We start from the raw sequence: 24,874 nt of genomic DNA, 5'->3' as shown, positions 1-24,874 counted from the left end.
GTGAGACAGGAGAGGTCTGCTGAACCATGTGGGTCACCTGGGGGGATAGAACTCACATGAAGTGGGTGTGGATAGCTTGATAGTGCTGAGTTTTTAACCCCTGCACCACCAGGGAGGTCCTCTCAATATCTTAATGATTCTCTGCCAGCCATTCATATGTTGTCTTTGTTTCTGTCTTAATGTCATAATTGGTTTTGTGTCTCATGTTCAGTGTGGCTTTCATATACCTAAGCAAACAATTGTTACAAGGGAAAAATAAGTTCTCCCTTTTCTCTTTCTAGTCCAAATCTCTCTAGTAGCACAGATGATTCCAGTCTTAAGCTCCTGTTGTTGTTTTTTTTCCCACAAGTTTGTGTATTCTTAATTCTTCACATGGTAGAGTCTCCTACATTGTTGCTTTTATAGAAATAAAACCCCACTGCACTGAGTATCACTTGCTTTGTAATAATGTGATAATAATCTGATAACATTTACTTGGGGAGGGGTTGGAGTTTCTTCCTAACATGGGGCTTGACTATTATAGTCTTAATTCACTTAGCCACACAGGAAGCAGATGTCACAGAATTTATATTCAGAGGTAGAGGGAAAAGGTGGGCCATGGAGGGCTGGACTTCTAGAGCTCTCAGGAGACAGAAACTGCTTACATGGCTTTTTCAGTATGTAAAAAATACCCACAGTTAAAATGGCATTGATAGATATTAAGACTAAAGTAGGTTGTTAAAAAACCTCCTGTTGGTTCTCTTTATACCATTTATTTTAGAACAATTCCCTGCATAGGTAGTGTTATTAGTGCTGATAATTACAATAAATATGTGTTTGGGAATATGCTATGTAAGTAATTGCTAGTGATGAATAATGAATAACTATTTTGTTCTTCCATTAAGTTCTAGCCTTTGTAATACTTTGAATGTATGTATAAAACATACACATTCATTAAAAATCATTGTAAAATGAAATTTATTTTTTCTTATTTAATAATAGTAAAGATAGGTTTCTATAGAAAAGAAACAGTCTGACACCTTGATTTCAGTGAAAAGATAGCATTCATTTTTCTATTCCTCAGAAGATTGTCTGGGAAGAGAAAAGTTCTTCAGAAAATCTTAAAGACAGTCAGATTTAATACTGGGCTTATCCAGTGACTAGTGCAGACTTTACATGTAACACAGCCGCTCTTTTCATAATAACCCCTCCTTTAGTCATAAGCAGCTCCTCTCTTCTGTCTCATAGGGTTCCTTTATTTTCTTTGCCTCAAGGAAAGCTTATATAACCCAGATATAGCTGCTTTAAAATGTGGATCTGTTTTGTAATCTATCTCACGTTTCTGTGTTTACATATCTGTACTTGAAATGCCATTCAATCAGCAATTTTTTTTTTTTTTAAGATTTATTTATTTATACAGAACCGGGGTACAGGCCAGAGATGCGGAGGGTGAGAGGATTCACCAGAGACAGAGTGGGGAGCAGAACAGGCAGATCAACGAAGTACACTGCTGAGGGGAGCAGCGGGCGGGTCAGGAGAGGTCTGCCACGCCATGTGGTCACCTCCGGGGCAGGCGGGGATCGAACTCATGCAGAAGCGGCTTTAGATTCTCAGTGCTGTGCTTTAACCCACTGCGCCACCAGGGAGGGCCTCAATCAGCAATTTTAAGTAACTACTCAGTGCTAAGCAGCCAGGTGGCCTTTGAAGGCATGTCCTGGAAACCTTTAGAGAAAGGAAGTCTTAAGGATTTAACCATAGTCATTTTACTATTATTCTTGTTAAAAAATGAAAGGGCCAAAATGGATTCATTTGTGCTAAGTCCACCAAGATTTAATACCTGACCCAATTGCAGTTACCCATCAAGGGTAGTCTTAATTGGTCTTTGTGGAATTTTTCATGTTAGTGATCATAAAGAAATCCTTTCTATCCACAAGGATGATGAAGAAGAGATCTGCTGCACAGACCCTATCCATTCTCCTTTGGTAGGTTAGCTGATAGATCTTTTTTCACCTGCAGCTTCCTCACGTTGCCTGTAGGAGCCTATCCCTTTCTGTACTACTCAACCACTGTTTACTATTTGGGCACGGCCTGCTACATGAATAATTTATAAAAACAATTAGATCTTTAAATTTACTCACTTGGGTATTTAACATTTCCAAGGAAGGAAACTTTTTTTTTTCAAGAGTTTTATATATTTTTTCTAAAGATTTATTTATTTATGCATACAGAACTGGGGTACAGGCCAAAGGTGCAGGGGTGGTGAAAGGATTCACCAGAGACAGAGTGGGGAGCAGAACAGGCTGACTGACAAGTACACTGCTGAGGGGAGCAGTGGGCAGGTCAGGAGAGGTCTGCCGCACCATGTGGGTCACTTCCAGGGGCAGGGATCATACTCATGCTGAAGTGGCTTTAGCTTCTTAGTGCTATGCTTTAACTTGCTGCTCCACCAGGGAGGGCCAGGAAGGAAACTTTTTTATAGGCACACAGAAATGTTGTTTAACACGTTCACACATTTTTTGCTGCTTAAGGGGAAATTACTTTGGTTGGGTCTTATTAAAAAAAACGTAATTGTTCATTAATCAAATCCAAAAATCTGGGCCTCCCTTGTGGTGAAGTGGTTGAAGTCTCAGCACTATCAAACTATCACCAGCCACTGCAGCATAACTTTAGTCCCCTGCCAGGAAGGTGACCCACACGGTACAACAGACCTCACCTGTCTTGCCCGCTGCTCCCTTCAGCAGTGTATTTCAGTAGACCTGCCTGTTTTAGTCCCCACTCTGTCTCTGGTGAATCCTCTTAGCCTCCTCCCCCTCCATTCCTGCACCTTTGGCCAGTTCTTATATCCATAAATAAGTAAAAACAAACCTTAAAAAAAGCCACCAAAATTCTATGTACATTACTGAATTTGTTTAAAGGAAAACCATACCATAAAGAATGCAGAGGAGGGAACATGGACATAAAGTAATTGTGAGGCACTGGTGCCACGTAAGTTCATATCCTTTAACTCGCTGAAATTTGAACCCAGGGCTCATATCAGGGAGTATTTAAATCCATTTTCATTTCATCTTCTTATTCTTAAACTCATCAGCAATTCCCATTTTATAGGTTGAAATTTAGAAAGAGAATAGTAAGTGATTTTCCCCAAATTCCATGCTAGTATGTGACTGGATACGAACCCAGTTCTGTTGCCTGGATTTTCAGCAATATGTTAGTAAATGGAACACACGAATGTTAAATACACCAGAAATTTTTCATTGCCTCTTTGTACATTTCAACAAATTTAACCTTAAGAACAGTGACTTTGCAGATACAGATAGGTAATTCTTGGACTGCATATTTAAAGATCTTTAAGGCCAACACAATTAAAAGGATTCACGTCACTTACTCCATATCCTCACTATTGCCTTCCTTTTTAGTTTTAGTCAAAACTGATTGTCGATCTTTGTTAGGTTATCAGGATATTCATGTGTGTTTGGGATCTTTTTTCATGACTACAGTTGTTTGTTGCTGAATTGACTACTGAATATGTGTGAATTCATATGCATCTGTGAAAATTGAGAATGGAGCTCTGAGATGAGAAAGCGTGGTACTGCTGCACCCAATAACAGAGTATCTAAAGCATGTCCTATTTTATTCTCTTACTTTTCTTTTCTCTCTAGCAGCAATGATCCTGCTGCCCATAAAATTTCCTCTTTAAGCCAGAGCTACGCTATGAAGCCCTGTCATTGAAATTTAAATTTTTATGTACATTTAATTTTTCTATTTTGGTGCATATTTCATTTCAGATGGCAAGAAGTGCTTTAGAGTATGGGGTTTCTTTGTGGGTATGAGGAAGAAAGGACAATGTCTATTGCCTGCCAGAGAAGTGACTAAAAAGATCTAATACAACATGAGTCCTGAAGTACTTAACTGATCAGATGACTGAGGTAGAGGGAATTGAGTTCAGGCCCAAAAGCCAACTAGCTATTGGCAGTTAGAACACAGTTAATCATTAATTAGCTGCTTGAATTGAGCAAGTCCTTTTAATCTCCTTAAGTTTGAGTTTATCTATAAAATGTTAATATTGTTGGGATTAAATGAAACAAAGAGTGTAACTTGTAGTTTGTGTTTAACAATATCAGCTGGAATTTTGTTGTTTATTATTCTTTCCTATTAAGTGCTGGTTTAATTGGGCTGAAACCAATTGCATGATAAGGACCATTTTTGAGTATCGGAATATTATATAGTTACTTGGTTTAAAATTTAACATTTTCTAAATTAAAATTTAAAAATTTATTTAAAATAAGAATTTATAGAATAGACTTTTGGAGGTAGATACTGATTGTACCTTTGTATTTATAATTAACTTTACTTAAAAATAACAAATTAGTATAATCTAGGAAAGATTCCTGCTTTCCTCGTCTGAATATAAAAAACTTAAGATTCTTCTACTTGAACTAACCAATCAATTTCATATTACTACCCAGCATATAAGAATTCAGTTTAGGCTTATTAATTCCTACCACAACTTTGTTATACTAATCTCATTTGAATTTTTTTCCTTAAAGTTCTTCTGGCTAAAGTAAAGCAGTGCATTCTTTTTGGTTTGCTTAAACAAAGACCAAATTGTATGCCTACAAGACTGTTCTTTAATTTTAAATTTAAATTTTAAATTTTAAATTTAAGATAAAAAGTATGTAAGTCTCAAAGTTTGGGAAGTATTTTCACTATCTTTTCCATGTGATTCTATGTTCATTTCTTTTCTTTTTTAAAGATTTATTTATGCACACAAAAACTGGGGTACAGGTCAGAGGTATACCGGATTGAGAATATTCACCAGAGACAGTGGGGAGCAGAATGGACAGGTTAACTGCAGTACACTGCTGAGGGAGCAGCACCAAGACAGAGAGGTCTGCTGGCCATGGGGGGCAGCTCCCTGGCCAGGGATCAAGCTCTTGGCTGCAGAGGCCGAGGAGAGCTTCATAATGCTGTACTTTGATATTCTTCATTGAGAAACATTCCAAATTAAATTTTTTAAATTTAATTATTTAAGATAATTAATTCATAGAATGGACTGTTTGGGAGATAGAACTGATTGCATCTTTGCATTTGTAATCATCTTTTCTTTCATAATGTTTATTTGATAGAATTGTCTTGATTTATACAACCAGAGTTTAACTTTTTATTTGAAATAATACTTCCGATTTACATATTTCTTAATTTTTGTACATGTATGCCAAGTAAAATTTTCACAACAAAAGCATACTTTAAAAAAAATATATTCATGCATACAGAACTGGGGTACAGGCCAGAGGTGCAGGAGCGATGAGAGGATTCACCAGAGACAGAGAGGGGAGCAGAACAGGCAGATAAAAATAAATATTCAAAATTATTTAAATTTTTTTAGTGCCTGCCCCCCCCTTTTTTAAGAATAGTGCCTGTCCTTTTAATATGCCACATGCACATGTTAAAGTTTAGAAACTTCCAAAGCCATTTTATTATAGTTTTAAAAATTCATAGAATATTGTCAAGGAAGGCATCAGCATTTTCTTGTCTACTGTTAATATTTATATTTCTTTAAGTTGTTTTTTTTTTTCCCCTTCATATCATGATAGTATCTAGCAAAGGCTTTTCAATTTTTGGATTAAATTTGTTGCACTTTATGTGTTTAAATGCCAGATTTAGGTTTCTTAAACGTGAACTGTAGATTATCAAGATTCAAATAGTACATCAGAATAATTTATATAAATGATATTCTTGAAGTTCTTACTTCCACATTGAATTTACAGGTTTCTTTATCTGAATCAGAGGTCTTTGCTTTAAATTTATTGCTATTATTGTAGATGATCACATCAAGCAATGATAACATTAAATTCGCAAACAAAATATTTTAACTTTTCAGCTGTTATCTGCAGACACAGAAATAAACATGTTGATATTAAATAGGAAGTTATGCTAATCCTTTGTAAAGTGGAAAAGACTGTAAAAGTGTGGTTTCTTCAAAAGTTTTTTGTAATTTCCCTTTGTTGATTCCCACTTAGTGAATGTATTTTCCAAATGCTACTTACTATATTTAACCAGTGTTTTTTATTTTCATTTTCTTCCCTAATGTCTGCATTCTGATTTGTGTTATTAATGTTAAAATTCTAAACATGTAATAGATTTTTTTTTGCTAATGCTAAGCAAGATGCTGGCTACTTTTATGGAAACACCTTAAATGTGACCATTTGCATATTCCTTTGCCATTAAAATTTTTTAATGTATGGGTGGTCTGATAAATAAGGACATTTCACCAGAATGTTATCCTTGTTAAAAAACACTTTTTTTATTCTAGGTATTAGTCTTAAAATGTTGTGTATTTTCTTCTTTCTTCAAAATAGATGATTCATAATTATATGGAACACTTAGAGAGAACAAAACTTCATCAGCTCTCAGGGAGTGATCAACTTGAGTCCACAGCTCATAGTAGAATTAGGTAAGCTTTGTTATACATTTTTTGCCTGGAGGGAGATTGAAATAAATAATCTGTTTCTGTTTTTTTCTATTCTCTAATCCTGAAAGAGTAGTTATGCAGATTGAAAAAGCTGTCTGCTGTGGTTGGAATACTGTAGGAAAAAATAGTGTGGAAAAATAGAAACAGCTTTCACTTTTAAAGGTGAATTGTGAGCTGCAGCATATTGAGGTGTTTTAATTGTTTTCTAATACTTAGTGGCAATTACATTACGATTTCTGATTTCTGGAATGCTGAAAATTTTTATTTCTCTTGTGTAATTGGTTAAAAGACCTTTTAGTTACTGAGAGACATGTTTGAAAGGGTTAGCTAGACATCTGTTTGATGTAGGAGTGTGAATAAATTATGTAGATATCCAAGCATTGTAGCCAATCAGCTAAGCCAGGACTCGAGAGGAGAGGAAAATAGTTAATAGGCTGGCAGTGGGCTCTGGATTGCTGCATAAATGCCGGGAGCAGCAGCTCTATGGTTATGAGGTGGGGAGAGTGGGGTGACGTCATCAACTCGGAGCTGCTGCAGGATGGAGTGGAAAGCTGCTGCTGATGGCATTGTTTTTGTGGCAGCAGCTGAATGACAGATCCTCACTACAAAGATATCCCTTTGGCCCCTGTGTAGGCCTCCTGGTTCGGGTGTTTCACCATGCCAGCACAGCGCCATGAGTCCTGGATGCATGCTGCTGTTTGTGTTTGGCTTTGTTGGCGGGGCGGTGGTCATTAATTCTGCTATCTTAGTATCTCTCTCTGTTTTGCTGCTTGTGCACTTTTCTATTTCTACCGGTGTGCCAGCTCTGACGCAGAACCTACCAAGGATACTCAGGTACTTTAGTCTCTCTTAGAAGCCCCTGTTTAGTTTTTTTCCTCAAATTTTTTAGCTTCATGGGTCTGCTTTGTAACCATTTCTGTTGCAGATTGAAACAATAGAACATGGCCTGAAGCTAGGATTTCTGAAGCTAGGATTCTGTTCTGTTCTAGTAATTAATCTCTAGTAATTTATAAGCTATCACTTAGAAATAATGGCTTTGTGTTTGGAAAGCACTGACCTAAGAAAAAGGATTTTCATATTCTACTTATACACAAGTACAAGGTCAGTGTGGTCTTTCTAAACAGAATGTTCAGAGAGTAAAGGGGAGAGGAGAACAAGAGTATAGCACTGCATCCAAGTTGATAGAACCTTAGCATTTAGCATCTGAGCATTTCGGGGCAAATACTGTGTGTGCTGTTTATTTGCTGGGACTTGCAGTCAGTGGGCACAGGCCGTGGATTTTTTGTTCCAGTTAGCTTTTGATTGATGGAGGCTCAGGTATTATATTTGCAATTTTTGATAGTAGCTCATGGGAATTTATAATTTAAATATTTTCCCTCTGAAACAACTTATATATTAAAATGAGTTTAAACCTTTTCAAGGAAGGAATGCACTCTCCCCCACCCCCCATTATTTGTACATCAAAGTTGTGAAAGCTTTACAAAACCTATTCACCATTGTTTTGTCAGATGTTGCCCTTTCTTTGTAGACTTGGGTGACAAATCTTCATGCCTGTCTATGGGGGTAGTAATTAATCTCTAGCTTTTCTGCTGTTCATTCTTCTTGCATCCTGTAAGAACCATCTTCTACATTTTAGATGTTTACGGTTTTGGTCTCTTGTTTTTTAATTCATTAAACTAAAACTATCTGATTTGTTCAGATTCTGCTTTGTGTGTGGTTTTAAATAAGGTTCATAGTGTATAGGTTACATTGTTTAAATGTTTACTAAAAATACTCAAATTCTAATCGATTTAGATAAATTGAGATGACTTAAAGTAATAAATTCCCTGAAAGTGTTCTTTTAAATTAACCATGTATCAGTTTACATTAAACAATTGCTTAAGTTCTAGAAATGAAATTCCATCTATGTGCTAAAACTAAATACTGGGTATTTATTTTGCTACCTGATTTTGTAAAAACTGAGAGAGCAACCATATTACATGTGTGTATTTTAGTATGTAAAAGATTTTATATGTACATACAGGCATTTAGAAACTGAAAAGCACAAGTAATTCAAGAATACACGTAATATTAAGATTAGACAAATTTTAAAGAGCTGCCTTGGGCTTTTCAAGGCGGCAGACCTGTGCGGTGCCATGCAGGGCCGTGTAGTGACTTAGCAGCTGCGGAGCTGAACTGCCTCTGTGCAGATGCCCTGCCACGTGAGCTGGACGCCTTGGCAGTTGTGTGACTGCTCTCCTGAGTTCCTCTTCTCAGGTTCTTGTTACTCCATTTGATGGTTTTAAAAGTAAAATTAGATGATTAATTCATATTTTATCACATGAAAGTTATATAATTCAAAAACATAATTTCATACTCACTTACATATACTTAATTTTTATCAGAACTATTTGAGCTCCAGTTATTTTGCTAATAGTTTATAATTAAGTTCAAAAAGTTCCTTGACACAGTTATTGATCTGATAAAATATAAAGTTTTCAATATTAAGATTAAATTATCAAATAGTTTAAATTATTAAATAGTTCCAAAGACCTTGAAGTTCAACAGGTACAACTTTGAATCACTTTGGGCATTACTTTTCCAAATCTGAGAACTGGAAAGAGAATACTCACTTCCTTACAAGAATTGAAAGAAATAATGTAAATAAATCATCCATCTCAGTGTGCTGCCACATGGTGGGTGTTGAATAAATGTACTGTTGTCTTACTACCTCGTGTGTTAGTAGATTTTATTAATGAGTGATTGTTTTAAATGTGAAGATAGCAAAAATGTTTCAGAAGTACTTGTCTGTGAGATATAACACTTAAATAACCAACTAAAAATGAATGTATTGAACTAAATTTAAAAGAAAATATAACAAGAAATCTGGTAGTTTATGGTAGTTTTATTTCTAGACAGTAATAGGATATTGAAACATTTGGAATTTACATCTGCTCTTGATATTTTCCCATGTGAAGTCCATTTCTTGGCTGCTTCTGAGAGTTTACTGAGCCACTTACTGCAGAGTACACAGCACGCACACCAGTGTAGTATAGGACTAGTGATGACTGTCAAGGTTTCTTTTCAAGATTAGTATTCTGGTTGACTTGCATGATTACCTGTCTTCTATCCCCCTAACTCATCAATAAAATCAATAATTTATTAATATAACGTGGAAAGATGTATCTAGTAATATTTTTCCAGAGTTAGAACAGTGTAACCCATCGTTGACCCTATTGCAGATAGAAGTTTCTCAAAAAAAGTTCCCTTTCTGTAGAACAGTTTTTGAATGATTAATAAAAACAGTATAAAGAGATGTAGATTGTAGATTTGAAGTAGGAAGTAAAAGTTGCTATTCCTCACACTCTTTCCCCCATAGATTTGTACTTATTCAGTATTTGCTGTGTGAAAATGAGTGTGTTGTTGTATTAAAATGTTTCTGATTACATTACAAATGTTACTGTTAACAGTGTAATGGATTTGCAAGATAATTTGTATTACCTTATTGCTGTTTCTGTATTTCAAATTGGAGAACTTTATATTAAACTGATTAGATTCCTTGTCACTTTTGCTTGTCATTAAAATAAGTCATCAGATAGCTCTTGACCTTCAATTTTCAGTTCCCAAAGATATATTCCTACCAAGTTGGGGGGTAAACAAGATTTTGTTTTTTAGATTGTAGACATTAAAACAAAATACATACTTTTAAAAAATATATTTTAAATTAAAGAAGTGGGAAAAATGTAGAAAAGGATCTATCATTCTCAAGAAAAAACAACTTACCTGTTAGGTAGAAGTATGTGTGCATGCAGCATTTTACATTATTCAGTAAGGACATGTAGTAAATAACACCCCTCTTGCTGTATACTTATGAAAACCTGGCTGTAATTGGGAATAACTGTTATAAACAGAATAGTTGGCTAGTTTAATTTTTGTCATTTGGTAGTTCTGGCTGTTTGTTAGTTATAAGCTTGACTTTGGTATTAAAATTTAGCCTTTTATGGTGCTGCCCACTTGCATTTTAATTTTCTTTCCAATCAAGTAGAAAGGGTACCCTAAGGGTGAAGAAGTGGCAATTAATCCTAACGGATAAAAGTCCCTTTTTTTCATTGTGTGTGTTCTGACAGTTTTACTAATCTTTTCAGATTATTAGGAAAGGAAAAGCGTACACCCTCTGTTGAGGGCATGTTTAAAAAATGGGTTAAGTTTCTTGGTATTAAAATGAACTTACAGAACAAAAAGTTTATTTGTCAAAACTTAATACGTTCCCACATTTATAACCTTCATGTTTTTATTGCATTCTGTTAGTAGCTAAGTTTCAGGAGGCCCAACCTTTAGTTCTCTTACTGACACTTTCCTTTCTTATTGAATTAATGACCCAGGATGACCTGTTAGTAGTTTTGTTTCCAATACGCCCTTTGAGTTGGGCTCTTGCGTGTGTTTTTGTTGAAATTCTGTTTTAATTAAGATTGTTAATCCTTAATCATTAAAATTTTCCACAAGCACTAGAAATTCTACCATCTTTTAAAGAATTTTTGGTCTCATTTGAAAAAAATTGACAATAGTTTTTTCCTTTGTACTTGTACTGTTTGAAGGAGCTCATTATTGATTCTATAGGAAATACAGGTTTCCTGCGTTTCTCTCATAGCTAATTGAACATCAGTTAAAATTTAGCTGTTCTCCTTACTGTGAAATCAAGTCACACTCTGCTTCCTGAGCTACGAACTCATCAGTATCTTATAAGATACCCTAAATTGTGTCTGTCTGCTGTTCTTAAAAAGAGCTAACTTAAGCATTAGAACTTTTTCTTTGGGAAGTCTACTTGTTCAAATACACAATCAATGACTGTAAGGTAGTGACAACCTAGATTTATTGCATATGACCATAACAAATTATAAATGAATGATTCTTACTTTTTTCCTTTCCTTTTCAAATAGAAAAGAGCGCCCTATATCATTAGGGATTTTTCCTTTACCTGCTGGCGATGGATTGCTTACACCTGACACTCAGAAAGGTGGAGAGACCCCTGGATCAGAGCAGTGGAAGTTTCAGGAATTAAGTCAACCACGTTCTCATACCAGCCTGAAGGTAAGCTTTATTCTGCCAAAATCTTTAATTTACATTTTGTAAGCTTTCTTATCCAAATTGAAGTAATGGACAACGAAAATGAATTAGCTTGCACACATTGTGCTTTCTAAAACTTGTTTTAATTGGAAATGAACTACCTCTTCCCAAAGAGTTTTAGTTTTGGCTATTGCTTATCAAGTTAGGAAAACCAAGTCAAGCATTATGACATCTTGAATGGCATGCTAGCAACACTAGTAATTTATAGTAGGATGACTATCTAATTATAAATTAGACTGAAAAATCACTCTCACCTGAAGTTCTCCTTGGTTCAGTGCTGGAAACTTCACAACTAGTAGGACTTTACTTTAAAAAAAAAAAAAAAAAGGGTTTATTTCTCAGTCTTTCATAAGGCAATATCCGAAAGTGTGTTTTGTTTAGCTAAAAAGTCATGGAGTTCATTCTTCACAGGTGATATTCTTGACCAATAGTTTTTCATCAAATAAGTTATAAATGATACATAAATACAATATGTAAACAATATATGCTTAAGTGGAAAAATATCCTAATAACTTTTGTAAATATTTAAAGTTATATCTCAAGGTAGAATATTTATAAAGAAAATACTGCTTATAAAGTAACTTTGGTACATTACAGAATATCAAAAAACAAATAAGCCATCCAAAATGAATACATCTTTCCTCCTTTTTCTTGCTTTTTTTTCTCCAGATATTTATATTTAAGTACATATAGTTCGTGTGATACTTCTTTTTTAAATTTATTTTTATTATTTTTTAATTCTTTTTACATCATTCTTCATTTTCTGCATTTTTCCATCTCAGTTGTAATCACCAAAGGGCCTCTCACCACCAGTTCACCCATGTATAATGTGATACTTCTAAAATTCTAAGTCATTTATTTACATATTTTGCCTCTTTATTTCCACTATGAACATAAAGTCCACGTGGTTTACTTACTGCTAGATCCCTACCACTTAGTATGTAGTGGCCTCTTAGAACATGTTTGTTGAATGAATTACTTGTTAGAAAGACTCTGCAGATAATAAAAATGGTCTCTTTCTCAGTTCTAGAAGGAGAGACATTTAGACTCATTCCATTGGTCTTTGAAATGTGCTCAAAACAATAAGCAATCAATAAATATTTGATCACTTTACTCCCACTGCAAAGTATTTTAGTAGTAGAAGGTTTACCTCACCTTTCTCCCCCTTAGCTTTTCTTGTTGCTCAGTTTGATATAAGCCAATTATGGGCACACAACTGGTGTCAGTCCATAACTATGCCACCAGGAAACACTCTTCGTTCTTTACTTCTACAGCTACTTTGGCTTTTGAGAGAAGCCTATAGGATTAATAGATCTTTAGAAACACCCATCCCTCCATCACATACTTGCTGTGTTCCTTTCCCAAACAAAATTATGTAAGAGTATGATAGTTTTAGTACATAAAAAAATATATGCCATATAGGAAATACACTTTAACTGGTATCCCTAAAAGGCACCCTTAGAGGAGGTTATTATAATTATTTATTTAATCCAGTGACATGCTGTGGCAGAACTTTACTGACAAGATATTAACTAATTTGCAGGTTGTTTATATAGAGTTTAATCAAGGAGTTTTTCTTTTTTATGTCCTAATGATACAGTACCCTAGAGGGTTTCTAAAATAAAATTCTGTCTCTTCTCCAGACATGGAGTCACTAAGTGAGATAAAGGCCCAGCAGTAAAGGATTTCTGGGAAGGGAGTAATATATTACAGAATAGGAAAAGTCGAGTTTATAAAGTATAACTAATAAATAGGGCAGGCTTTGTTATTGGCCTGAGCCCTTATTATTAACCAGAGTGTCTTTCTCTAACTTTACAAGAGACCAGTTATTGTTGGGGTTTCAGGTTTACTTGTGGACTATGTTACACAAGTCTTGTTATCCGTGTGTAGCAGAAACTGAACTAGATAATCTCCAGTCTACAAATTTAATTTCTCTGAGAACTTAGGGTATATGAGTATAACTTCATAACCTACCTATACTCAGAGGTTTACCTTCATTATGAAACAGTTGAAGGTGAGAATTATAATCAATATTAATTTTATTTGCACAACTTTTCTGTGAGAAAACCACATGATGGTTATAACCAAGGAAATAGAATAGTAGGAAACTGGCAGGAGGATGGCAGCACAAGAGATTTAGCTAGAGATTGTACTTATAGACCTTCTTTGTTGCTATGTTGCACACTTCTCACTGTGACAGTTACAGTCAATAAAATTATATCTTCAGGTATTGGAAAAATCTTTCAGGAGTGACACAGAAAAATGTGTAAGTTGTCCTTAAAAAGAAGTCTTTTTACATATTATTCCCTCATCATATTCTTGTGGGGAAGGTCAACAGACAAGTAAACAACTGAAATAATAGAATTTCAAATATTGTTGTGGACTATTAAAAGAAAACAGGTAAGGGACATAATCAGTAGGAAAAAGAACTTACTTTATGATGGCAAAAGAAGTCTTCATAGAGGAGATGGCTTGCATCCTGACACAAGGGATGTGCAGTTACATGAGAAGATCTAGAGGAATAAGCTTTTCAGGGTATTCAAGTAACATTTGTAAAGGCCCTGAGATGGAAACAAACTTTGGCATGTTTGAGAAATAATTGTTTTCTGTTCCTCCCAGTGCTTGGAGGCTTTCAGCTCTACCTACTACATTGACTCTTGGTCACCTAAATCATTCACCTTTCTAAATCTATTGGTTAATTTTCAGTCTTACCCTACCTCTCAGCAGCATTTGACACAATTGAATATTTTTTTATTATTTGAATTTATTGAATTTGAACATTTTCAAAATTTGAATATTCTGATATTTCACTTTGTTCCCAGGTTACCTCTTCTCCTTCCACTGCTCACCCTGTGGCTTCCCATACCTTTCCCTCTACACATCACCAGTTTTCTTCACTGCTTCTTTTCACTGCTGTTCTGGACCTTTAATTGTTGGAGTTCCCTAGCAATTTGAGTTCAGCGCATCTCTGCTTAATCTGAGATGCTCACGTTCCATGTCTGCAGATGCCATCCACACATCAGTATTTACCAATTTGAATATCCAATCATGACCCCTTCCCTGAATTCCAGGCCTCTACATTCAATTTCTTTTCTTTATAGTTTTCCCACAAATATATTTGCATCCTACTTACGTTACCAAACTCAGAAAATATACTGCCTTTCAAGGCCAGTCTCTAACTGCCTCAATTTACAAGAAGTCATTGATGTTCAAGTCTAGTTTAGAGATCAGTTCAAGGCCAAAAGCAGAAGATATATATATATATATATATATTTTATAACAGTTTATTTTTACTACATTTTGTACATTTTTTTTTCCATCTCAATTGTAATCCCCGCGGGTTTCCCATCACCAAGTCACCCATGTGCCATCACCATAATCCTGTGCATTTCCCTCCCCACCCCCCCGTTTTTGATCCCATTCTGCACTCCACCCCCACAAAATGTCTCTGGTATATGGCTGTTCATTATTCTTGTTATTTTCTCGCCTGGTCCATTATACTCCTGCTATGAGTGAAACCATCCGGTATTTTTCTTTCTCTTTTTGGCTTATCTCACTAAGCATGATCTTTTCCAGCTCCATGCAAGTTGCTGCGAAAGACATGTGTTTCTCTTTTTTGGTTGCTGAGTACTATTCCATTATATATATGTACCACGTCTTTTTAATCCAGTCATCTACTTTTGGGCATTTGGGCTGCTTCCATGTTTTTCCAATTATAAGTAAAGCAGCAATAAACATGGGGGTGCAGGTATCTTTTTCAATCAGTGTTTTTGTGTCTTTTGGGTAGATACCTAGGAGTGGGATTGCTGGGTCGTAGGGAAGCTCCATGTTTAGCAGTTTGAGGAACCTCCAAACAGTTTTCCATAGTGGTTGTACTAGTTTGCATTCCCACCAGCAGTGCAGGAGAGTTCCTTTTTCTCCACATCCTCGCCAACATTTGTTGTTGCTAGTTGTTTGAAGATGTGCCATTCTCACTGGGGTGAGGTGGTATCTCATTGTGGTTTTAATTTGCATATCCCTTATTACGAGTGATGTTGAACATTTTTTCATATGCTTGTTGGCCATCTGCATTTCCTCTTTGGAGAAGTGTCTTTTTAGCTCGCAGAAGAGATATTTTTATTATATCATTAACAGATCTTGCTAGGGGGCTTCTAGTGAAACTGGTAAAAAGCAACTTCTTTTGTTAAATGATCAAAGTTTTTTTGCTTAAAAATGTATTATAAAAATGCTAAGACGGCCCTCCCTGGTGGCGGCGCGGCCGGTTAAAGCACTGCACTAAGAAGCTTAAGCCACTTCCACATGAGTTTGATCCCCTCCTGCCCTGGAGGTGACCACATGGTGGGCAGACCTCTCCTGACCCTCCCGCTGTTCCCCTCAGCAGTGCACTTTGTCGATCTGCCTGTTCTGCTCCCCACTCTGTCCCTGGTGAATCCTCTCATCCTCCACATCTCTGGCCTATACCCCAGTTCTGCATGAATAAGTAAATAATTAAAAAAAAAATGAAGAAGAAATTTGAGACAAAAAGGCCAAGACCCAACAGTCCTGAGGAACAATAAGAATAAGAACTTGCCCTATTAGATATCAAGACTTAATACAAAGCTGTAATTATTAAGATGGTGTAGCATTGCACTATTGCCCTTCCTCATTCCTTTCGTACACTTAGTCCTGAAGCAATTACATAGGACAGACCAAGGCAAGCATACAGAGCATGGGTGGGGTGGGACTGGGGTGTAGGTGTCACAGCCCAAACAAGAACTGTGTTCATGTGAGGGATCTAACAGTGACCAACAGTGTTCAGGGCATTCCTGCAGAGATGCAGCCTGACTTGCTGTGTCAGATCCTCAACAGAATGATGAGGACCCCCTCCAAGGAAAGGTGCCAGGGACAGGGTGTCAAAGCCTGAGTAAGTGAAGAAGGCAGTATCCACTTGGGGTAGGGGAACAGTCTTTTTCAGCTCCAGGATTCTACACTGCATTGAGTTATATTCCCTTGATCTCTTATAATCTGTTATTTCCTCAGTCTTCATTGTTTTCATAACCTTGAGATTTGACAGGTACTGGTTAATTATTTTGTAGAATGTCAGTTTGTGCTTCTTTGATGGCTCCCTTTTACTATATGAAAGGCAGAAGATATACAGACAGATAAGGAAGGGTCTTGGCAGGGGTGGGGTGGGGTGGGGTGGTTTGTAATGTGAGAGAGAAGAGGGCATGAAAGACTGTGCCTTAAAAGTCAAGGGACAGTACAGTACCGAACGGAAAGAGTTGCTCACAGAGTGAGCTGGTATAGAGAGGTCTAGTAGAATGAGCACTGAATTTGTAAATTTGTAGCTGTAGGTTTGGGGAGTTTGAGCTGCTTGTTCATTAGCTGGAGTGAATGTGAATCATGAAAGGAGGAAATGGAAAGTGTAGATCACTCAAGAAACAGGTGGCTGTAGTGGGAGGAGAGAAATAGGATAACTTGAGTTGGCAGGGTAGAAGGAAAAGTAAAGAATGGGAGAGACTGGGTTGTTTTTAGGCTTGAAAGAATCCAATAGGATGAGAAATTACAAGCAGGAGGAATGATGGGAGCTAATTGGTATATTAAAACCATGGAAGAAGGGCAGGTGGAAAGAGATCACTTACTTATTGAAGTTAAAAATCTTTGTTGATGAGACCCCTTTGTTTTTCATATCTGTTGCTGTTACAGTGTGTTACATAACTTTGTACTTGTATTTATGATTCACAGAAATGGGATTGCTGTGTCAAAGCATGTATTTATGATTTTGGCAGATATTGCCAAAGTACCTGCCAAAGGATTTGTAAGCTACTTGAACTCTCCTTTCTGATGTCATAGAAATTTCCTATTCTTATACATGGTTAGCATTCAGATATCCCTCTGCTATGCCTATACATGGAGTATCATTTAAAGTGAAATTTTCATGTTATTTTCTAGACCTTAATTGGTAACAGTTTTGTGTAATTCGCATTGATTGCATCCAATTTCACATTGATTGCAACACAGTATGTGTGTATAAACTCCTATACATGCCTTTGTATACATATTCCACCAAAGTATTCTTCTGTCCTGGGTTGCTGAGTGTTGTTAGAGTGTGCCTTTTAGAAATGTGAAAAAACTATTTTAATCAAAACACAATTAGATCGGTACCTACTTGTAAAAATGTTCAAGTTCTTTCAAACAAAAAGACTTGACATATTTTAGTACAACTGCTGTGAGAAGCTCTTGTTAGCAGAGTTTGGTATGTAAAGCCAGTGGTCAATGTGTGCTGCATTCTTCAGGAGATGTGCTTAGCATACAGATCAGGACATGTCTAAACAGAGCGAGCATTCTTGTACAGAAGAATTTTCCACCCTCCTCCATTTGTGGTTAAATTCTTACATTGTTCTGTTTCTTTAGTTTTACCAAACTTGAATCTTTGTAGCACTTGAACATGTATATTTTGTGATAAAGATTGATATTATAAATTGACTGTGTAATTTAAAATTGTAGAACTCCCATTTTTTAACTTTTTATCTTGAAATATTTTAAAAGAAGTTGCAGAAATAGTGGTTAGTTTCCCATATACCCATTACACAGCTAGCACTTACCAATGATAACTAAGCATAGTGCAATTATCAAAATTAAATATTAGTGTTGGTACAATACTGTTAATTAAATTAGGCTTATATTTGGATTTTGTCATTTTTTTCCCCACTGCTCTCCTTTTCCTGTTCCAGGACCCAATCCAGGATTCTACATTGCATTGTGTTATATTTCCCTGGTCTCTTATAATCTGTGACAGTTCCTCAGTCTTTCTTGTTTCTTATTACCTTGGAATTTGAAGAGTACTGGTTAATTATTTTGTAGAATGTCAGTTTGGGCTTTGATGATTCCCCTTTATTATATTTTTGGGAAGAATATTAAAGCAACAGTATGCCTCAGTATGCTAACATTGATCAGTCACATGGTTCAGATGGTGGGTGTTGGCTTTTTAAGCTGTATAATTCTTACCTGGGTAGATATTTTTTGAAACCCTGCAAACGTCTTTTTTCTCCTCACACTTTCGTACATTGATTTTAGCATCCAGCAGTAGATCTTGCCTATAGCAATTAGTCAAGTTGCTATTGGAAAAATTATAAGGAAGGACTGTATTTCTTTCTTGGCTTTCTCCCTCCTTCTTTTTTTTGAACTCATGGATATTTATTTTTTTCTTCAGGTGATCCAGTACCTTCATTTTTGTTGCAGCTGAACCTGTTCTAGCTCTGGACAATAGGAGTTCTTTCAATTTAATTTCTTTTTTTGTAAAGATTTATTTTTATTTATATATGTATATAAGAACTGGGGTACAGGCCAGAGGTTTAGGGGGTAAAAGAGACAGTAGAAAGCAAAACACGCTTATTGACTGAAATACATTGCTGAGGGGAGCCGCCAGTGGGTCGGGAGAGGTCTGCTGCACCATGTGGATCATCTCCCTGGCCTGTGATCCAACTCATGCTACAGTAGCAGACGATAGCTTGATGGTGCTGAGACTTGGAACCCCCCCCACACACACACACGCTCCCATGCTATCAGGAAGGTCCAAGTTTGAGTTCTATGCCCTTTTGACTTGTCCTATAATTTTTTGTTTTTTTTGTTTTTGTTTTTTTTTCTTTTTGAGTGCTTATTCTTTCATTACTGGCACCATAAAGTGGTCTAGACCTCAAAGGGCCCTGGTTGATTTTTTTTTGGAGAATGATAGTTAGGAGATAAGATCTAGGCACTAAATATGCTTGTTTCTTGGGATGTGGTTACTTGAAGGCCCTTCTTTTCTTTGTTTTTCTGTGTGTTTTCCCATTAACTCATATAGTATCTCCTGTGGGTGTTTTTGTTAGTGTTTACAGTAGGCTAAAATAAAAATAGAAGTTTAAGAAAAATGCATTATATGTTGTGTTTTGTAACACAGGATAAAGAATTCTATTATAAATATTTTCATCACATCTTCATTTGATGGCTTTAGGAATTATCCATCACTGACTGTTGGGGTTTGAAGGAAAAAGTATAAAGTTTTACTCTTTGATCTTTTGTATTTTCTCCCTATTCATTGACAAAATTGTAAGACACATACTTTCTACCCCTTTAAGCTCTTGCTTATAGAAGAGGGTATGAAGTTAGCTCCTTCTTAGTGGATATGATTTTTTTTTTTCTTTTGGCACATTTATTGGGTTATGTATTGATCAAAATGCTAATGTATATTGTGAATGAAAATTGGTAAAAATTTAAACAGCACTTTGAAAATAATGATGTTTAAAGCTTATATTTTAAAGTAGTTGGCACATAAGTATTTATTACATAGTCAGTGATAGTTAATGTTTTAAGCAAGGTTTTAACCTAGGAAAAATAGTCTGAACTATTTCTTGTTGAAGAAAACTTACCTAACCTTTTGCATTAGAAAATACCTAGCAGAACCTCCCTGATGGCACAGGGGATGAAGTCTCAGTGATGTCAAGCTGTCTTCAGCAACTGCAACATGAGTTCGATCCCCAGCCAAGGAGCTGACCCACAGGGTGAAGCAGACATCTCCTGCCACCTGCTGCTCCTCTCAGCAGTGTACCAGTCAAGCCACCTGTTCTACTCCCCACTCAGTCTTTGGAGAACCCTCTCCCCCTATCCATATACCTCTGGCCTATACCCCAATTCTTGTGTGTGTGTGCATATGTAAATATAATTTTTTTTTTTTAAAAGAAAATACCTAGCAATGCCCTAGATTACAAACCAGATAGTAGAAATGTTATTAAGGTGCTCAGAGTTTATACGGTAGGCTTAATTTTTAAAATTGTGGTATTAATGTAGAGTCACAATTTTAATTAATAGAATCTAGAAAGAAAATATAAATTTTCTCCAACCCTGCTTCCACTCTTCTCTAGTCATTGTGAATAGATGGTATATCCTTCAGACTTTTTACTTTACATATAGGTAATAACACACTCAATGTCTTTGTTAGGTAAATGGATTTATGCTTTAAGTGTTTTTCTATAGCTCCTTTTTTTATTTAAAACATGAATCTTCATAATCTTTCTACTTTTAGAGTTCCAGCCCAGTTTTTAATGAAATGAATAATTAAATGTTAAAGATGATGAGAATCCAGAATCAAACATCATATAAACAAATGTTAAGAGAGAACAATTTGGTTTCTAAAAACTGAATCATAATTGTATTAATCTATGGTGCTTTGAGGGAATTATTGGAGTCCTCTAACAGATGTAGTTTAGATTTTCAAAAAGATTGGTGAATTTCCAGACCAAGAATACTTATAAATACTTAAACCTCAAAATTGCTTTGTTTTTAAGAGAAACATATCTGTATCACAGAGGGAAAATATATAGTTAGAAATGATATTAATAGATGTTTTTGTAAAAAAGCATTTGAATCTTGGTCACTCTTCAGTTATTAGTGTTATCGAATAGTTTCAGAAATGATGGATGGAGAAAGAAGGGTTGTTAAACATTTCCAACCATACATAATGTGGAATATTTTGCATGTTAAATATTTGTGATGATTACAATGTGTGAATAGAAAAACAGGTTAAGAGATAAGCTACTATTGATAAGCTTAAGGAAGGACATGACTAAAGTGGTGACTTCTAAACCATGATACTCTTAAACAAGAGGCTTAAAGGAAATGATTATAACTCAAAACAAGACAAAGCTAACCCCTCATCCTCATTTTAATTTAGTAGATAATACAGAGGGACCTTGAGATCCTGAAATGTTGTACAAGCTAAAGATACTTACAAATATGCTTGCTAACACTTAGTAAATACATGATTTTTTTTTTTCTTCTATGATCTTTCTTTCCAGGTCAGCAGTAGTCCTGAACTTCTGAAAGCTATAGAACAGGAGGTGAGAATGGTGTTTGAAAGCATTTTTTAAAAAGTAAATGAAAGCGATTACTTTTTGTTTACTTCAACTTCTATTCTCAATATACCAAGTGTTCAGTTTGGAAGCCTTGATTTATTCACTGACCTACAAAAGAAAATTATTTTTCTGCAGTAATTGTCAGGATTTTTATCTGTAATTTATTCTCCGCCTAAAATCATCATTTTGAAATAAAGGAGAAAAAGTGTAGGTGTAAAGCCCATGTAAATCCAGCCTATTTCTACTTAATCCAGTTCTAGATAAGAAAATTAGTATATTATGTACAAATACCTTCCTCAGGGAAGAATTATTATAACTTGGTATATCCTGGAGATAGCCTCATATGTCATTTTATTGTGGGCTACCACTCTAGTTGAACAAGTTTAGATTTTTTCAGCTTCAGTCAGGATACCATTCAGCTTCATTCAACAAACATGTTAAGAGCCTGCTTCATATAGGCTTGATATGAAGCACTTTTTAAAATTATTATAAAAAGAAAAGTAGAAGTTTCTTCTGTATACTAGGTCAGGGTTATGTCAAGTCCATGGATGCCCCTATTCAGGTCTTTGACAGTGAAACAGTATCCTCTTTTTTCAGAAATATTCTCAGGGTTAGGACATCCATACCTTTCCTTTGATAATATGAATTTTCTTGAAGCTATTCAATGTATTAATTTAATATTCTACATCTAGATTTATTTCATCTGAATGTTGGTGCACTGTTGGTTTTCACTGTTTCTTTGGGCCACAAATTCCTCTAAAAATCAAATTAAAGTTATGAAACTCTCCCTCTAGAAAATAGATGCACTAAATAAAGAACTTTGTAATTATGTTATACCATAGAACTGTAACTCAAAACCATCTGGTGGAAGATTTTCATTACCTTGCTGGTGAGTGTGGTGTGGTAAAATACAAATGAAGTGTGTGATCATGTACCTTTAAATCATATACAATGTTGAAAACCATGTTACCTCAATAAGCAGAACCAAAAAAAAACCCATTGCTTTACATTTTCAAGTTTTCCTTAGGGAGAAGGAAATAAATAAATAACATGCAAATAAAAGTATAAAGCACTAAGTGTTCTAATGAGGGATTCATGAGGCTAGTATGGGTTAAGATTGTTTACATATCTTGGCAATCGAGAATGGTACTGCTATGGACATGGGTATGCAGAAACCTCTTTGATGTCCTTCTTTCAGTGTTTGGATATATACCCAGAAGCAGGATTGCTGATCCTGTGGTAATTTAATTTTATGAGGGAACTCCTTATTGTTTTCTAGAGTAGTTTCCAATTACAGTCCTATCAGCAGTATACAACGATTCCAGTTATTCCACATTCTCATTAACATATGTTATTTTGTTTTTTTTTTTAAATATATATAGTAGCCATTCTAATAGGTATGAGGTGATACTTCATTGTCATTTCTCTGATAGTTAATGATGCTGAACATCTTTTCATAATTGTTGCCCACTTAACACAATTTAAACATGCACAATAGTGCCATTCATACCTTTATAGCTGAAGTACTATAGCTGAAGTACTCCCTGCCTTTTGTAGATATTTTCAGTGGTATGCATATCCTACAATGTGAGAGCTCCTTAAAGATGGAGGTAGAGAGTGGAATTATGAAATTGTTTATCAGAAAGAGACTTGACAACCATGTAAGGCTCCCATGTTTGACACCTACCTACATGTACCATTGAAGAGGGTATCTTAGTGATAATCAAGCAATTGAAATTGGTTGAGTAGTAGTCTTCAAATAACTAGCATTTGTAGTTAAGGTGGTTGGCCAAAACAACATAACCTTCCATGTAGCCAACATGGAATTGGAATTTGAGATCTCCAGAAGCCACAAATTGAATGTGAAATAATGGTATATATATATACTCACTGTAATTTTATGTTGAATCATTCATATAAGTGTTTCCTGTTTCCATTTGGTCCTGGTAGGAATTTTTTTCTCCTTTTGCACATGCTATCTATACGTTTACTCTTAAGCAAATATAATTTATTTATGTTAATATTTCTTCATTCTGTTAGGGCCTAAATTTCATAATTTCTTCTTTAGGAAATACAATTTAAGATTACTGTGCTCCAGGCCAGACACTGTAGCAGATACCTTCATTTCAGTGCTTTGCTGATAATCTCAGGAGTTTGTTTTGTTGTTGTTGTTTTTTTTAATGTCACCACCTCCTGGTGGTGAAAAAGATCTCGTTTGAAAACTGCCCCCTAAAATTCAGATCCTTTCCTCAACTATCAGACTGTGTCCCTCAAATCCAGCTGTGAGAAGTACAATCCATACTATAACGCTCATTTAATAGGTGCAAAATATTTTTATGTGGTTAAAGTACTAAAGAGATGTAAATTACAGATAAGTAAATCTTTTACTGTATGTGGATAGCCTAGGGCACCTTTGAAACATTTTCTTCTTCATAGTTCCTAAACCTTGAGCTATCCCTAAGATGTCACAAACTTTTTGGTTTAGGTTCAGCTAACTCCTGGTGTTTATTTACTTTTAAAGTTCTATTTATTTATGCATACAAGAGCTGGGATGTAGACCAGAGATAGGAGGAGAGGGGAGAGAGGATTCAGCAGAGTCAGAGTGGGGAGAAGAACAGGAGGATTGACTGAAAAACATTGCTGTAACTCCTGGGATTTAAACTTCCAGATCCACAGAGGAATTTGGGAAGATTGGCTTTGCCAGATTGTTTATACTATATACTCTTTATTATCAAATAATTTTTTTAAGGTTAAAAATAACCAAATTTGGCCCTCCCTGGTGGCGCAGCGGGTTAAAGCACAGCACTGAGAATCTAAAGCCGCTTCCGCATGAGTTCGATTCCCGCCTGCCCTGGAGGAGACCACATGGCGCGGCAGACCTCTCCTGACCCGACCGCTGCTCCTCTCAGCAGTGTACTTCGTCAATCTGCCTGTTCTGCTCCCCACTCTGTCTCTGGTGAAGCCTCTCACCGCCCCTGAGCCTCTGGCCTGTACCCCAGTTCTGTATGCATAAATAAATAAATCTTTAAAAAAAAAATAACCAAATTTTAGATGGAGATGATAAGACGAAAGAGGAAATAATTTCTTTACTTGTCTTTTATTTAAGCAGTAAATAGCAAATGTAAGATTGACCTCAAATTATTTCTCTTATCACTACAAAGGCATATCATTTTCTCAGTGTAGATGAACCTAAGACTTTCTGAATCTTCAGTCACAATGAGTTTAAGTGCTTGCTGTTCATCAACACTATTCATTTGGAACCTGGACTAGTTACTTTATACTGATATTTAAACATTTTCTATTCTAAATCTTTAAAGGAGTAGGCATTCATGTACTTGATAACATACATATAAGTTAACCAGACTATTAAATGATTAACCAAAATAATATTACTTTTACTTTTTTAATAGAGTACACACCAAAGCAGAGGCAAGGAGAATGGCACTCAGGG

The 24,874-nt window shown here is 35.6% G+C and overlaps 1 protein-coding gene across 13 annotated transcripts in view; it reads left to right on the top strand.

Moving 5' to 3' along the window:
* Positions 1–24,874, top strand: part of SPAG9 (sperm associated antigen 9) — an 83,782-nt gene that overhangs the window by 14,630 nt on the left and 44,278 nt on the right. For 3 of the 13 annotated variants that reach the window (XM_004684380.2, XM_012726331.1, XM_012726330.1), the window contains exons 3-5: positions 6,339–6,433; positions 11,368–11,518; positions 21,367–21,408. In XM_004684380.2, the coding sequence (XP_004684437.1) occupies positions 6,339–6,433; positions 11,368–11,518; positions 21,367–21,408 (288 nt within the window). Of the gene's footprint in view, positions 1–6,338; positions 6,434–6,908; positions 7,286–11,367; positions 11,519–21,366; positions 21,409–24,874 lie in introns of those variants that run through there. The other 10 variants (XM_012726325.1, XM_012726324.1, XM_004684382.2 and 7 more) reach the window with 7 other exon arrangements.

Source organism: Condylura cristata, unplaced genomic scaffold, assembly GCF_000260355.1.
Source record: "Condylura cristata isolate star-nosed mole 26May11 unplaced genomic scaffold, ConCri1.0 scaffold00017, whole genome shotgun sequence".
NCBI classification, from domain to species: domain Eukaryota; kingdom Metazoa; phylum Chordata; class Mammalia; order Eulipotyphla; family Talpidae; genus Condylura; species Condylura cristata.
Note: the sequence above shows the minus strand (reverse complement) of the source record. Positions and strands in the feature narration are given on the sequence as shown.